This window comes from Centruroides vittatus, unplaced genomic scaffold (assembly GCF_030686945.1).
Source record: "Centruroides vittatus isolate TY-2023 unplaced genomic scaffold, ASM3068694v2 contig_875, whole genome shotgun sequence".
NCBI lineage: Eukaryota > Metazoa > Arthropoda > Arachnida > Scorpiones > Buthidae > Centruroides > Centruroides vittatus.
This window is the reverse complement of record NW_027122567.1, coordinates 1,737,203-1,753,338: the sequence shown is the minus strand read 5'-3', so window position 1 is coordinate 1,753,338 and position 16,136 is coordinate 1,737,203. Positions and strand designations below refer to the sequence as shown.

General features: G+C 30.4%; 2 protein-coding genes across 4 annotated transcripts in view; both read right to left on the bottom strand.

Annotated features, from left to right (window-relative positions):
• Positions 1-16,136, bottom strand: part of LOC136982987 (septin-7-like) — a 91,718-nt gene continuing 75,582 nt past the window's right edge. For 2 of the 3 annotated variants that reach the window (XM_067279581.1, XM_067279582.1), the window contains 4 exons: positions 7,755-7,796; positions 7,501-7,636; positions 1,418-1,518; positions 1-998 (listed from right to left, as the gene is read on the bottom strand). In XM_067279581.1, the coding sequence (XP_067135682.1) occupies positions 935-998; positions 1,418-1,518; positions 7,501-7,636; positions 7,755-7,796 (343 nt within the window). In that variant the 3' untranslated portion in view covers positions 1-934. The remainder of the gene's footprint in view (positions 999-1,417; positions 1,519-7,500; positions 7,637-7,754; positions 7,797-16,136) is intronic. The other variant, XM_067279583.1, reaches the window with a different exon arrangement.
• Positions 11,746-12,558, bottom strand: LOC136982991 (uncharacterized). Its single transcript, XM_067279589.1, has one exon. It carries the CDS (start codon positions 12,556-12,558, stop codon positions 11,746-11,748), a length of 813 nt encoding a protein of 270 aa, XP_067135690.1.

Below are 16,136 nucleotides of genomic sequence, written 5' to 3'. Positions count from 1 at the left end.
TGATGATCTGAAGATGTTTTATTGTTACAAAATCAATACAAAAGACAACTTGACATATTTTATGATACACAAATATACTTCCAACTATAGCACAAATGAGCCAAAGCCCTGACTAGCCATATAAGTACTAAAGACACCAACAGATCTATATACAATACGTAACCATGGAGGTTTTGTGTCAAAAAAAATAAAATGAAATTTAATTTTGAATAATGTTTCAGACAGTTTATACAAAATGGTTAACTATTCATGACTTATATTCTGTCTCAAATTCCAGAACACATTAAAAAAATTAAGTAGATATAATAAAAAAAAGTAAAAAATTAATATAAATGTGCAAATTTGAAATTAAATAATAATAATGCAAATAAATGAACAATAGCTGCTGTTAAGCTAAATGCTGGTTTTGACTAGTGTCGCTATATATAATATATTTTAACAAAATTTTAAATTATATAAACATATAATAAAAAAACAAATAGCTTGTGCGCTTGTCAGTATATGGGTATAGCAGACATATAACAAAATAAACTGTAAAATATTGATAATTGTTGTTAACAGCTCAATAACAAATTCCTTTACTTTTAAAGCAGAGACTGTCACAACCCTTTTTTTAAAACTTACCCCAAAAGTAACTTTCACCAAAATGAATATAATTCATCTGGTTTTAAAATTGTACTTTTAAAAAAATGCATATTTTCCTGGATACAATTTGAATCTGTACAGTATCATACAATGCCTGTAATGGGATCCTAATAATCTTAAATTCTTTTAGTTATAAAATATTTGTGGCAGCATCCAAAATTCCTTTTTTTTATGTTCACATATTTTGGTAAATGGAAGACAATCTTCCTTAGATGAAAAAATGGATGATAAAAGAGTAAACTATCTTTTTGTTTAGTTACCAACAATATAAATAAATTAAGTACTATTATTAGAATAATGACTTTTTCTTTTCTCTCTTCTTTTCTTGATTTGTAGTAGTTGTTTGGGTTAACCTAGAAGTAAGATATTCTATTATAAACCTAACAATAAGATTATGATACACTCACATTATTTAATTAATCAAAGATTTAGATATATAAAATTTATTACAAGTAGAAATTAAAGGTACTGTAATATTTTACAATGTAATATTTATATATGTCATTCATGCCATAATATTATTATTTTATTAAAAAGTTTAAAGATTTTTATTTCCAAATACTACAATAATTTTTAAATAATCCATATTCAATTTATATTCAGAAAATTGAATAAAGCTTTTAATTTTTTATTTTTGCATTATACATGTATTCTATATCCTTTATAATTATATATAAATGCTTTATTAAAAAAATCTTCAAGGCTAGATAAATTTTTGATTTATAGAAATATCAACAATTAAACCTATTCTGTATTAAATGAAAACACTTACTCTTCTAAAGATTTTTCTTTTTCAAAGGCACGACGTTTCTCTTCCAATTCTTTATGTTCTTTTTCCAAATTTGCATTTAATTGTTCAATATGTCGTTGTAGCTTTGTAAAATTAAAAAATTGAAGTTAACAGAATGTATGTCAAGATCATTTTTTAAAATTATTATAATGGAGTCATAATCAACAAAATTCATCTAATGATGAAAATCTTTAGGAGCCAAAGGAAGACAGAACATAATAATAGTGAAATTTTTGAAGAATAAAAAAGCAGAAGTAATATGAGATAAAGTAGAGGTTATTCTTTTAAGTCTAAAAGTGATTCCAAAAGAATGGCAGAAGATTTAATAATAGTATATCTTGACTCTGCTACAAACAGGAAGAAAAATGCTAGCAACTTTGAACTGTGGTTATAGGCATTAAAATTAATAGTGTAGTAGTGTAACATGTCTCTAAACTAATACATTTTTGAAATATTTGTTATTTCTTTGATATATTTTAATGTTTTATTGTTGTTTAAAACATGCTTATTACAGATGGATTAAGGAAACTAACTTAAAAACATAACTCTATGATGCACAATGAGAAGTTTTAAATAATATGTTACAGAATGTTATTTGTTGCTTGCTCTATCATAAAACATAATCAGAATAAATTCAAAATTGTTTTGTTAATTTTTTTTTATTCAAATTGTACTAGTGATGATCTGAAGATAAGACAAAATATCTCAAAAATGTTTGAGCCCAGAAATTTAGTGATAATTAAAGACTTTAATATTAATCTGATTTTGTTGTACATCAAGATAATTGAAAGAAATAATTTTATTATTATATTTAAATAACTATACAGGCTGTTTCATGTAAGAAATTAAGTCAATAACTTGAAAAATGTACTTCTAATAAAAAAATTGATAAGAATGAAGGCTTAATATTTTTGAGGGAAACTTTTTTGCAAAAATAAATTCTCATCTTTTTTGGGGAGGTGAAAGGCAACTTTAAAATTTCAAATGAAATCCCCAAGATTTTTTTGATTTTTTGGATTCTCTATTAAAAAATAATAAACTTTCATTGATAGTGTTTTTTCAAGAAAATGATAATTTCAAAAGTTATGTGCATATATATTCACATGTTTTGAAGGATAATGGTCTAACAATTTCTTTTTATGAAAAAATGATATATACGGTAAATATAAATGTTCTTTCAGTTTTTGAAAATTTATTACTCAGCCAGTTTGCAAAGTACTGTACAGACATGAATCAAACAGCTGAAAGAGCAACTCAAAAAGTTTATCAGACAGAAAGGAAGTAGTCAAGTTCAACATGAGCATCTCAAGTAGTTTGAATGACATAATAATACTGATATTCAACAATCTTACCACACATTGGTCAGTATGTCAGGATCAACTTTTGCACGGGAATCATTTATTTAACAAATTTCCATAGAAAGAAATCCAGAGGCATCATATTCTGGGAGGCCACATGCCACAGGGACTCCATGCCCAATTGAACTTCACGACAAATATTGATTGAGGTATGACTCACTTCCACAATGATGATTTCACATCATTGTGGAGCCCTCTCTTGCTGGAACTCTAAATTCTGAACATCCTCTTCTAATTGAGGCTGTGCAACATATGATGAGAAGTTGAATATCAGTATAATATCATTCAAGCTATCAAATGCAACACAAGCACCATGAGTAGTTACTTTCTGTGTGTAAATAAACCTTTTGGGTTGCCCTTTCAGCTTCAGTGTTCATTTTATGTATGTACAGTACATTACAGATATCTGAATAATAAATTTTCAAAATTGGAAAGAACATTTGTGGACACCCTGTATATATAATTTTTTGTGCATTATAAAACACCTTAAATTTTATCTATAAAAGTGTAATTTTTAAAATTTATATTTTACAAAATATATAAACTAAGTTTATACTAATAAACATCAAAACAAACAATACTTGAATTTTCATTATATTTATTCAAGTTTTACTGTATTTTAAACAATTTACTCTAAGAGTAAATTTTACTGTAAGCTAGAAACCTGTCTAACATAAAAACAAGAGATTTTTGAGTGTAAAGAATATAATTTAATCTAAATATAGCAGAAACTAAAGATTCCACTTGTAAACAAATAAGTAAAATCATCTCCAGGTATAATGGTCAAACAGAACACTGTGGCAATATGCCATATTAATGTATATATTAGATATAAGTTTAGTTTTAAGTTTTCTTTCTTCTTCCTTTTGTTTTCTCAAATTTGCTATTAACATTACTTCCTGTGGTGGGGTAACCCTTTCCATGAGCCACGTTAACAATGGGAAGTGAAGGCTCTGAGGCTACTACAACGATAAGAAGGTTCATTTTTGGGTTGGACTCTCGGTGAAGGTAGACGTGCAAAAGTTACGCTCCTGCTCATCTAGAGGGACAAAGGGAGATGAAGCTGGCCCACAGAAAGAGAAAAGACCCCACTAATATAAAGAGAGAGAGACAACATCCCTTATATAAGGAGAATCTTCGAAGAGATCCGAAAAAGATCATCGAGAAACGATTTCAACAAACTGTATTCTGAGAATGACTTAAATCTTCATTTTTCTGAAAAGGTTTGATGTGATGAGGGGACATATGAACACAAGCTTTTTGTTGGAATTAACTAGGAATAGAATTGAGTATTTTCAAGAATCGAATGCATTTCTGAGAATCCACTTCTTAAGAACAACCAACAAATGTAATTCTCTGAAAACAATGAGAATGAGATAACACAGTGCTACCAACTTGCCCTGTATAGATTAGTTAGTAACTAACTAGTACAGTAGAACTTTGATTAACCAAATGCTAAATTATCCAAACCAACCCTTGCCCTCCTTTCTCTCACCCACTGACATCAAACTGCAATCAACTACATGATCACCTGTTTGCTGTGACAGATCCAAATAATCAGTAAGATGCTTCTTGCAAATTGATAAATAAATAACAGTAACAGGGTAACAGCACAGTATTGTACAGTACATACTGTACAATACTGTGCCTTATCTCAATTGCCAGCATAACGAATCAATTCAGATTACCATTATTCATAATAGAGATTTAGGTAAATGATTAATTAGAGTATTAAAATTCCTCTTGAAGTCAGGTCACAGAATAACTTGGTTTCTGTATTTCTGTAATGCAATTACAATTTCTGATGACACAGTGAAACACTAGTTCTTGGTTCTCCAGTTGGCTTGTTCATTGTCATGTGAGCTCATATGAATCACACCCAAGAAGTATTTGAATTATTAGCATAATTTCTCAGAATGATGAGAATCAAATATTTCTCAATTCTTACAATCAGAAATTTCCATCTCTATTTGGAATTATTTTAGATGAATTTAGATTAAACCTAGTAATAATTTTTACTTTACTTGTGTAAAAATGATTTCACTATACAAAATGAATATGAGTGTGATATTTATCTGGTATAGTTTGAAGATGGGAGAAAAAATGCTTAAATCTGTTCAAAGTGGAAAAAAATTGGTATAGTACAACTCTCACAAAGTGGAAAAAAATTGGTATAGTACAACTCTACAAAAATGCTTAAATCTGTTCAAAGTGGAAAAAAATTGGTATAGTACAACTCTAGTAAAACTGCATAGGATTTTTATACATTTTCTTACAGTTTTCAACTTCAAAAAAAAAAAAAAAAAAAAAAAAAAAAAAAATACCAAAAAAAATTCCATCTCGTCAATTTTTTTTTGTTACACTCAAGTTTTTGTTTGTATTTAGTGTAAAATTCCTAGTTAACTTAAAATTTAGTATTCTTTTTTTTTAATTTAAAAAATGGCCTTAAAACAAAGACTTTGTATATTCATTCTACCAATTATAGCTGGACTTGGCAATAAAAAAAAAAAAATGTTAGTGGTTGAAGAGAGTAGTGGTAAGGGAGGTGGGTTAAGTAGTTTTAGCATTAGGTGGAAGGTCGCATGATTGTGTAGAAACAGGTTAAAAGTTGATAGTGAGTAATATTACTGGTGAGGTTCAGCATGTTTCAACATGTTATCTGGGATACTAGGAATAAATATAAACGACCTGCTGTTAGATTAGATCATATTTCAACAAGCTAAATAAGTTCAGTATCTTGCTGGCCATCTAATGCCACACTCAGTTTATATCCAGCATTCAAATGCTACTGTGCTTATATTTTTATTTCTGGAATATGGCTCGCAGAGGTTGTGTAATTTCTCCCAACAGCTTCTTTGTGGTGAATACACAGTGAAAAGCTTATTTTGCATATTTCAAATTGAAACTTGGAGATCAAGACAAAGCATGGGCTCCGCATAAGGTGTGCAGCAGATGCGAGGAAGATCTTCGTTTGTGATTTACGGGTAATAAAAACTCATTTCGTTTTGGCATTCCTATGATATGGCGTGAACAGAAAAATCACACAACCGACTGCTACTTCCATTCAGTAGATGTTAAAGGATTTAATACAAAAAATAAAAATAAAATATTTTACCCTAATCTTGACTCAGCTATTTGTCCAGTGTCCCATGGTTCTGAAATACCAGTTCCACAGCCACCTTCTAATTTAGATGACATCCTGAGTGAGTCAAAGGACTCAGACACATTAGCTTCCCAGGATGAATCTAGCTCAGAATTTTCTGTTGACGAAGGACCTCAACTTTTTTCTCAGAGTGAGCTTAACGACCTAGTAAGAGACTTAGGTCTTTCAAAAGATAAAGCTGAATTGCTAGGATCAAGGCTAAAAAACAAAAACCTGCTATCATCTGGAACCTCATTTTCGTGGTACAGGCATCGAGAGAGAGAATTTACTCAGTTTTTCTCCAAAGAGGGCAATCTGGTTTATTGTAATGATGTTCATGGGCTCAGAAGTCATGATAGTCAGAATATGATTCATCAGAATGGCGCATATTTGTTGATTCATCTAAAACTAGCCTCAAAGCAGGCTTGTTGCATAATGGAAATGTATTTGCATCTCTTTCTATGGCAAACTCGGTTCATATGGGAGAAAACTATACTGACTTGGCTACAATTCTTGAGAAAATCAAATATCAAGAGCATCAATGGATAGTTTGTGGAGATTTCAAAATACTAACCATGTTGTTGGGTCAGCAGGGAGGTTATACAGAATATCCTTGCTTTCTTTGTTTATGGGATAGTAGAGTGAGACAACTGCACTGGACAAAAACTGACTGGCCACCATGAGACAGTTTAACCCCTGGCAGAGAAAAACATCATCAATACAACATTGGTTCCCCAGAAAAAGTGTTACCACCTCTTCATATTAAATTGGAGCTCATAAAGCAGTTTGTCAAATCACCGCCAAGAGATGGGAATTGTTTCAGATATCTGTGTTCCAAGTTCCCGAAACTGTCTGAAGCCAAGTTAAAAGAGGGAGTTTTCACTGGCCCGGACAAAAGAAAATTTTTATCTGATCCCTTTTTGGAAACAATAGGAGAAAAGGAAAAAGAAGCTTGGGACTCTTTTAAAAATGTAGTGCATAAGTTTTTGGGGAATACTAAGAACCCTGACTACAAAACCATTGTACAATGCATGCTGGCAGCGTATGAAGCTTAAAAGTTCATTTCTTTCATTCCCATATTGACTATTTTCCCGAAAACCTGGAAGCCTACAGTGAAGAACAGGGTGAAAGATTTCACCAGGATGTCCGTGATATCGAGAGATGTTACAAAGGAAAATGGGATGTCAATATGTTAGCTAACTACTATTGGATGCTCAATTGAGAAACCAGAGAAGGAAATCAGAAACAAGTTTGGAGAAGCATCAAAGAGAAGAAGAAACAGTTTCATAAGAAAAAAGAGTAGATCTAAAATTATGTATAAATATCAGAAACAATTTTTTGATTAGTTGTAAGAAAATATAATATATTTAGTTCATTGTAATAAATAGGTTTTTTGCAAAATAAAAACAAATTTTTGATTAAAAAAAACTTATATATGATGGGATGTTATGGAAGTCATTTTTAGAATCTCCAATCTTTAAAACATAATTCAGCAAAAATATCCCATGCAGCTGAAAAAAAATTTTTTTGCAGACCTGTGTAATTAATGATAAAATGATATTTACCTCTGCCTCTGAATCTTTTAATTTTTGAAGTTTTTCTTTTACTTTGAATTCAAAAACATTTTCCATTTCTTTTACCTTATGTTTTAAATTTTCATCATGGTTTCTTTTCTCTTCTTCCATTTGTGCCAATGGATTCCTTATAAGTGAAATATGATACATCAATTTAAGCTGAATAACATTTTCAAATTTTTTAAATTTTTCTAAAAATTTAAAATAACTAAACTAGATGTATTTCTAAAGAAAGCTTAACTTACCAAAACACCATGAAGGTGTTGAGAATCCTTTGTGGGCAAAAACTATCAATTATTTAAATTAGTAACAAATAATTTTTATATAAATAAATTAATACAAAATATTAATTATTTGTTAATTTATTACTAGTAGTTCAAACTATTCTTCAAATATTTAAATGGAAATTCTAACAAGAAATTTTCGATAGACTTTCTTAGATATATAATTGAAATTAAAATTATTTTGAATAAAAAATGAAAAGTAATGTAATGGATTACAATGATTATAGTGTATTGGATAAAACTATATGAATCATAAAAGAAATTTGAATGCTTATGAATCTTCATCATTTTGATTACTTTTGGTTAGATGAATATTCATGAATAGTTTTGCAAATATAAGGCTCATTTATGATGAATCCAATGGTTAATAATAGATAACAACGTTTAGTATAGTGTAGTATGTTATAAAGCAATCATATTTATTCTTAAAAATAGATGTAATACTAAACATCATACCTTTAACAAATACTTGCTTACCATACATAAAATACAGAATGAAATTTCAATGAATCATTGCCTCTAGCAAACAATGTACAAAGTTAAACTTAATCTATTTGTATCTAACCTTGAGGAGCCAAAACTTTCAGATCTGTATAAGCTGAAATAAAACAACTGAATTTAAATGCTTCTAAAAACCTTATTTTGCATTGCAGATTAATAAAACATTATTTACTAAGAAATATATTGTCTATGTAATAATGTTTCTCATTCTTCATCCAACCTAATTTTTTTCTCTATTACTGTTTTGGACACTGATGTAAAGTTAATTAATAAAATTAATTACAAAAATAAATTACTTTGGCCATGCCTTTCTATCATTGCTTCCTATCATTTCATGCCTTTCTGTTTTTGTGCATGTTATCCCTATTGAAAAACTTCTCACATATATATAAATATTAGGCTGTTTTAATTCATCTTTCACAGCCTGCTATCATTGTCATAGACTCCTATGGATTTGGGTGAAGATAGGTTAGATAACAGATTTCTTTGAAGGCTTTCACAAAATTCTGCTTTTCATCAAACTGATGAAACTTTATATGTTAACTAAGCAATCTTTTATCTACCTAATGACATCTTTCATTCATAAATGAAACCCTACTCTTTTTTTCTATTTAAATTATTTGAGTTAGATGTCATTAATCATCTTTTGTTTGTTTGTTTATTTAAAAATTTGATTGTTAGAAATCAATAAAAATAATTATCTAGAATATCAAACATTTTATTTTCAATGTAAAAAATACAAACTTAATAGTTGTTGAATACAGTTTGTAAAACAGTTAATTGCAGTTAATTGATTTACAGTCTACTATTTTAGCTAGTGTCAAACACACATCTACTTTATGAACTCTAACCTCTTACTGAGGTAATTTTTTGGGAATAATGATGATTGTCAGATGTATCACATCATAAAGCTAACAATGCTTTTCCCCCCAACATTTCCAAAACAACAAATGAAATATGAATACAATTATTAAAAAAATTTATTTTGAAAATTACTGCAATAAGTTAATTTGATATCAGTAAATAGATGTTTTAAGTCTTTCTGTTAATAGTGAAATACAGATAACTTTGCTTGGTGAAGACTATTTTATATATTGTGTCAATCTTACATTTTTGTTTTTATCTGTAAATATAAAAAATTTTTTTCATTCTTTTATATGTAAACAGAATCATTCGCATTAAGGTTGATGCAGTTAATAATGTTAATTCAAATAATGTTTGTCAGATTTGTTTAAAATGTACTAGTAAATATCCCAGTCAAGAATGATGCATTACGTCATATTTAATAAAGTGAAACTAAATTAAATTACTAATTAAAATATTTTATTGAAGAATAATGCTGTAAACATTTTAAATGAAATAAGTAATTATTTATTGACATCGTCAAAATGCCAGGCTACAATCTTTAATCATATTTTTAATTTATATATTTAAAATATATGCTCTCCACCTCGAATTAGTAGTGGCTTGTCCCTGTACATCACACTTTTCCATTAGATAGATGACCAGCACGATTCCATTACTAACACCTTTCAGGGGAAATTTTTAAATTGAAATAAAACAACTTCTGATTTGTATCCGAAGTTCATATATAGTTAATTGGGACCTCCTGCCCCTAAAGTTTCATATCTGGTCTCATCTTTCATCTATCTAACTCCATTCTCAAGATTAAATTCCCACTATTGTCTGTCCATCTTTCCTTACAGGTCTACAATTTTTTCAAATTGCAGCCCAAAAATTTAATGTACAACACAAAGCTTCTTCATAACAAATATTTCTGATATATGTATCATTTTTATCATCATATGTAATTTTTATTTTTATGAAAATTATTATTGGCTGAACGCTATGCAATTTATCCTGATTAAAAAATTTTGGGCAAGCCAAATTACAGTTCTTTCAGGTTGACTATTTAATGTAGAAGAATGATGATGATGCTACCTTTTTGGACATCTATCAAACATTACTTTCTTTTCATTTAACAAAGTACTAAGCCATGTAGATCTCTGTATTGGTAGACATTTCACACTTCCCATGCATTTATTCAACATTTTTAACATTTTTTTTATGAATATCATCAAAGTGAAGTACACAATAATAATTAGTCATGTGACAAAATGTAAACTTTTTATAAATGTATTTGAAACTTTTTACTATTTTTTACTTTTATGCACATTAAGCCAATTAATTTCACATAAAAATGATTGTTCAACACAAAAGATTTTAATAATAGACCATTTGATCATACTACTGGTCATGTCATAGATTAAAATATAAGTTCAAAGTGGGGACTGATTGTGAAACCTCGAGGCATGGGTTGATGTGAGTATGTCAGTGAATGGGGATGGATGTGCATGTCAAAAAGAAAATGCATTATGGATAACATAAACTTTTGAGAGTAGTTAATGAAATTAATGGCAATGATGTGAGAGTCTGAAAAAATGAAATATATACGACAAAAATAGAGTTTGATTAGAGAATGTAAAACATTGTTTTGATAGAAAAGAGATCACTTAATTAGCAGGTGAAGTTTTATTAATCTGCAATAAAATGTGAATTTTTACAAATCTTTATACTGTATTTACTTGCATATAAGATGAAGATTTTATTCATTTATCACAGCTTGAAATTCCTAGGTCGTCCTATATGTGCGAGCGAAAGATTCTTTGCGTTTTTTCAAATAATTTTTGTGAACCGCATATTTGCATTTTTTAGTGGGTGCTCATTCTCTTGTATTTAAAAACACAAGTATTTTATCTGGGTCGTTTCAATCATTTTTGTATATTGTTGGGCGTAAAGATAAATAGCAATAGGAAAAGCAAAGCTTTTGAATTGAATTTCAGATTGAAATTCCAAAATCACATGGGAGCCCGATATAAGTTTTAATCCATTCCCACATGAAAACAGATGATTATTTGGAAATCAGAATTTGGAGAAACTCATAAATGTAATCGACAGAGAATGGATTTGATTGTTAAGAATTGACAAAAAAAGTTTACGATTGTCCAACTTTACATGAATAAATTATGTTGTTGATTTTACAAGATTTTTCCTTAAAGTCTAAAATGCCAGTAATTTTTGTGGGACAATGTGTTCATTTAGATTCATTTGATATTTTACTTGTGATTAAACAAAATAAAATTAAAATTGTATTAATAAATGTAATTTTCTTTATTTTGATCTTTAAAGTCACACCTCTTCCTATATGCAGGGGTGTTTGTGGGACCCCAAAAAATCTTCTGAAACTTTTACGAACTTACTACCGACATTTTGGAGTTTCGAGAAGGGGGGAAGAAATGAAAAATTACAATTATGAAGTATTGAATGACCTAATTATAAAAGTTCAATGAATTACTTTTTTTGCAAAATTAATAACCATAAATTTTCAAACATAAACTACTACATTTTATGTAAATATTTTAAATTACCTGAATTAATTCTTTAAAAAAAATTATCTAATTTCTGCTGCTTTTTTTTTATTTTCTGATGTTTGTGGGCTTGTCTTTCTTTTGTGGTGAACTTCATAATTGCAGGAAGGTTGACTTTTATTTTCCTCATTTACAGTTGAAGAAATTTCCTCGAGAACTGCACATGCAGAGGTAGAAGCAGTTTGCTTTTCTGCTAATGTAGAAGGTTTTTCAGAGACTTTTATAGGTGACTCATCTGAAATACATGTTTTTAAGTCCTCTTGATATGTTTTCCAACTTCTGTTCATATTCAGTAAGAGATCTTTGTGAATTGGATCAGTCATTGGATTTTTTGAGCCATATTTTTCACATGAGGTTTCTTTAGAAGCCATTAAATCATATTTAATAGTCTGCACTGCATCTAGGGAATCAATCTTAAGAGAGGTTCTATAGTCAGTGACAAGTGTATCCATTAAGTTGAATGCACTTTCCACTAATGGGCCATGGAAGCAGCTAAGGCAGGCTTTGACCAATTTAGCCAATGTAGGATACTTATAATCATTTGTGAAATCATCTTTTAAATTAAAAACTTTAGACCAATATTTATCAATTGTACACTTGACTTGATTTCCACTTTCATCAGATGTGTAGAGCATTTCTTTGGTGATATCAATATCACTCTGGTATAACCTTATTTCAGCTTCTACTTTTGACTTTTCATTATCACTAAAAATATGGGACATAAAAGATGATAATTTTTCAAAAGCTAATATTGTACTGGTTTTACCTCTTAGCTCTGGATCTAATGCTGTAAAACTAATTAGATATGAATTTTTAAGGGGTAATTTCTGTTTCATATGCTGTGCTGTATTAGTATAAGCTTTCATCAGAGAAATTTGGAATTCTTTTGCTATTGGATGATTTTTTGATAATTTCTTCAGGAGAGTGGAAGCTTCTGCACCAGTAAATATTACTTTGCTAGGTAGATGGAATTCTGGATTTGTGACATCAACCTTTAATAAATCATTATAAGATGTGCACTCTATATTTTCTGGCTTCATAAAAAAAGAGAAAAATTTTGCCATCAATTTATAAATACTGGAATGTATTAAATGAAGCATTGGTTTTTTTGTTTCAAATAATTTAATATATGTGTTGAACTCTGGTAATACTGCTGAATATAATGCCATATGCAATAAAGTTTTGTTTTGCATAACAAATAACCCATTTAGTATTCTTTTTTTCCGAGCTAAAGCATCCTTTGTGAGTTGTTGGGAATGCAAGCAAGAATACACCCCTTCAACAATTTTTTTCTGAGCTGCAGAAATATTTCTTTTATTGTATACAGTTTCAACATAAGAAAAATAATCCCCTTTATCAGTTTTATCCAAGTAGTGAAAATAAAATGCAATAAGAGCATCCCACAGATCTTTGATTCTTTCTAAAACACACAAAATGTACACCCACCTATGGTCTGGTCTCTTCAAGGGCTTAAGTTTTTTAATGGCAAGGGATTCACAGATTTTGAAAAAATTTTCTCTTTTACTGCAGCTTTTCATATCAAAATAGATGTCATCAAACAAATCTTCTAAGTATCTATCAAAACATGAAGCAAATTTTTTTGCACAGTTATTAGCTGTGTGACATGTGTCACCATCAATATCTAATAAGTGGGGTGCTTTGTTTGATCGTAGTCTGGTTTCAACACCCTTTTTTTTCCACGCATGGTGTTACATGAGTCCATTAATACACTAATTAAGTTTGCCCATGGAATATTATTATCTTCAATAGTATTAACAACTGCTTTAAAAACAGCTTCTGAATTGCAAGATTCCATCTTTAGAGATGCAAAATGATGAACTACAACTTCATTTTGATTGTTGTCATAAAACTGCACCAATATTGCCAGTATACTTTCTTGAGCATTGCTAGTACTTTCATCCAAATTTAGAGAAAATGGAGTCTCCTTTAAAGTTTTAATGATATTTTCCTTAATAGTTTTTGCGAGCCCATATTTCATCTTATAACATGCAGTAGTCCTGGACATTTCCAACGAGTTTAGTGCCGTCTGATCGCGGCTCAACTGTTTGCAGAGTTCAATTAAATTGGGAGCTACATTGAAAGAAAGAGAATTCTCGGCGATAAACGAAGTTATTAATACCTCTTGGCGTGCTTTTCTTGTCACTATATCCAATGGCCGAGCATCAGTCTCCAGTAAGTCATCAGTATTTTTTGAATTAGCATAATTACTTAAAGTCATTGAATGTCTAATGCACTTTGAATATTTTATGTGCGTCACAGTTTTAGAATGATTTGTGAAAGCCTTGAATCCTTCCCCACCATACTTCAGCAGTGAGTTACAAAAAACACAATATGCTTGTCCAGCAACATTTATTTTCTTGCACCATGTGCCGATGGTATCCCCATTACCATCTCTCCGTTCAATCCAATTCCACCTAAATGCATTCCGGACACCTTCTTCTAATTGTATAATATCACTATTTATATCGAGAAATTTCATAGTGAAATTCTCTTGCGTACATAAATAAAAAAATATTTCAATAAACGAAACGAAAAATTTACACGTGCATCAATAAATGAAACGAAAATTTTACACAGCGGAGAAAAAAAAGTTGCGAAGCGATCAATGACAAATAGCTAATACGGCGAAAAATCCCCCTTCTCTACTTATTGGCGCCACGCCAGGAGAGATAAGACCTTTGAACCCAGAGTCACGTGATCGCACATCTGGTCGAACGAAGTCTCTCCCTTTTTTTTCTGCCGCGCCTACTTGCCGAAAAGAATCCAGAAGAGAATGTCCGAGAACCGGGGGAATGAGTCATAAAGGAGGATGCACGACCACACAAGCGGCAATCCGTTTACATTTCGGCGCATGCATTCAGTATTCAAGATGGCGAACGATATCGACACTCCGCTATCCACGTGTTTACAAATTTTGTTTTGTACCGTTTGTTTTATTTAGCTAGAAGATTTCGTCGAAGATTCGAATGAATATTTTGGATTAGAGATATCGTATTGGCAAGAATCTTGCCGAGATATTTTGTTGGATCGATAAAGAACTGATGTACAAAATAGGCTTATTCTTCGATTAAGATCTCTCGATAAAGAATACTATTTCGAGTAAGATTCGGTTGTTTTGTTCTTTGAATTAAATAATATATGATTACTGTATCTGTGTAGAATTTGTGTTAAATTTATTATTCTTTCCTCTTTATTCTGATGTTAGTTATCTCGGTTAACCGCGTCGAACTTTCCGCCATTAAAACACCACGTGATAGTATTTTCTCACGTGACTGCCAGACGAAATGTTATTGGTTGATAGAAACGTGTCTTGGCGGCGGCCGCCGCGAAAGATAGAATTCGACCAACTTTCGCGGCATGAGAAAAGCGGCACGAAATAGACCTCCGCGGCGAGAAAAAGTGACGTCATTCTGCCGCTTTTCCTTGCCGCGCCGCATGTGTGCATCCGGCTTAACTCGCAATAAGGAAAGAACAAAAAAGAAGTTTTTTCCCCCTTTTCACGCATTATCACTGCCTTTGGAGAAAGAAAGGAAAAGTTTTCACCACACACACTGACCTTGCGTTTTCTGCTTTCAAAGCAAACAAAATTACCCAGATCAAAATAAATAATTCATTATTATTCCTACTTCCTTTTGAACGACGATCCCCGGAATTCCGGGGTTTCCCCGGAGCACAAACACCCCTGTATATGCGAGTAAATATGGTATTTCAATGTTTCATTTCAGCTCCTGCAAATCCAAACATTTTAACTACTCCAGGTTTGGTACAAACAGCTCATGTTTTTTTCCTATGTTGTCTACTAGAGGATGATGATTTATTGCAATTGATTGACATATTTTGTGTATGGTGAATGTGTGTTTTTAGCAATATTCCCATTTTTACAATTAAGTATACTTTACAACAGTGCTCTGTAACCTTTCCTCATGCACAGTACACCAAGGCACTTCCCAGAATTCTGTGGCATGCCACAAGTAAAAATATACAAAAAAATACAGGAATTATAATGTATGTACCAAAAAAAAAAAAAAAGATACTGATTTATATTATTATCACAAGTAAAATAATAAAATTAAAATAAGAAAAGCCATTATAAATTAATTTCAAATACTTTTATTTCTTAACAACCCAAAAACCACCCTGAATGAAATATCACACAGTCCTAATGTGAAAAGCATGTGATCAGGGTCTGTGATGAAGACATCATCTATTTGTTGCTTCAAAAAATTGAGATCACCAAATTAACATGTGCATAGATTCTGTAAAATAAGATTGCAAAGGTGTAAAAGTTTAAAGCTTGTTATAATTCCTTCTGCCACAAATATCAGTGTTAATAAACATGTTGATTCAAAAGAGACAATGATTTGCGTATTACATGTATTTATCATATTCACAT

Bases quoted from the DNA above. Each gene is read 5' to 3' on its own strand.
- LOC136982991 (XM_067279589.1), bottom strand. From the start codon at position 12,558: ATGAAACAGAAATTACCCCTTAAAAATTCATATCTAATTAGTTTTACA.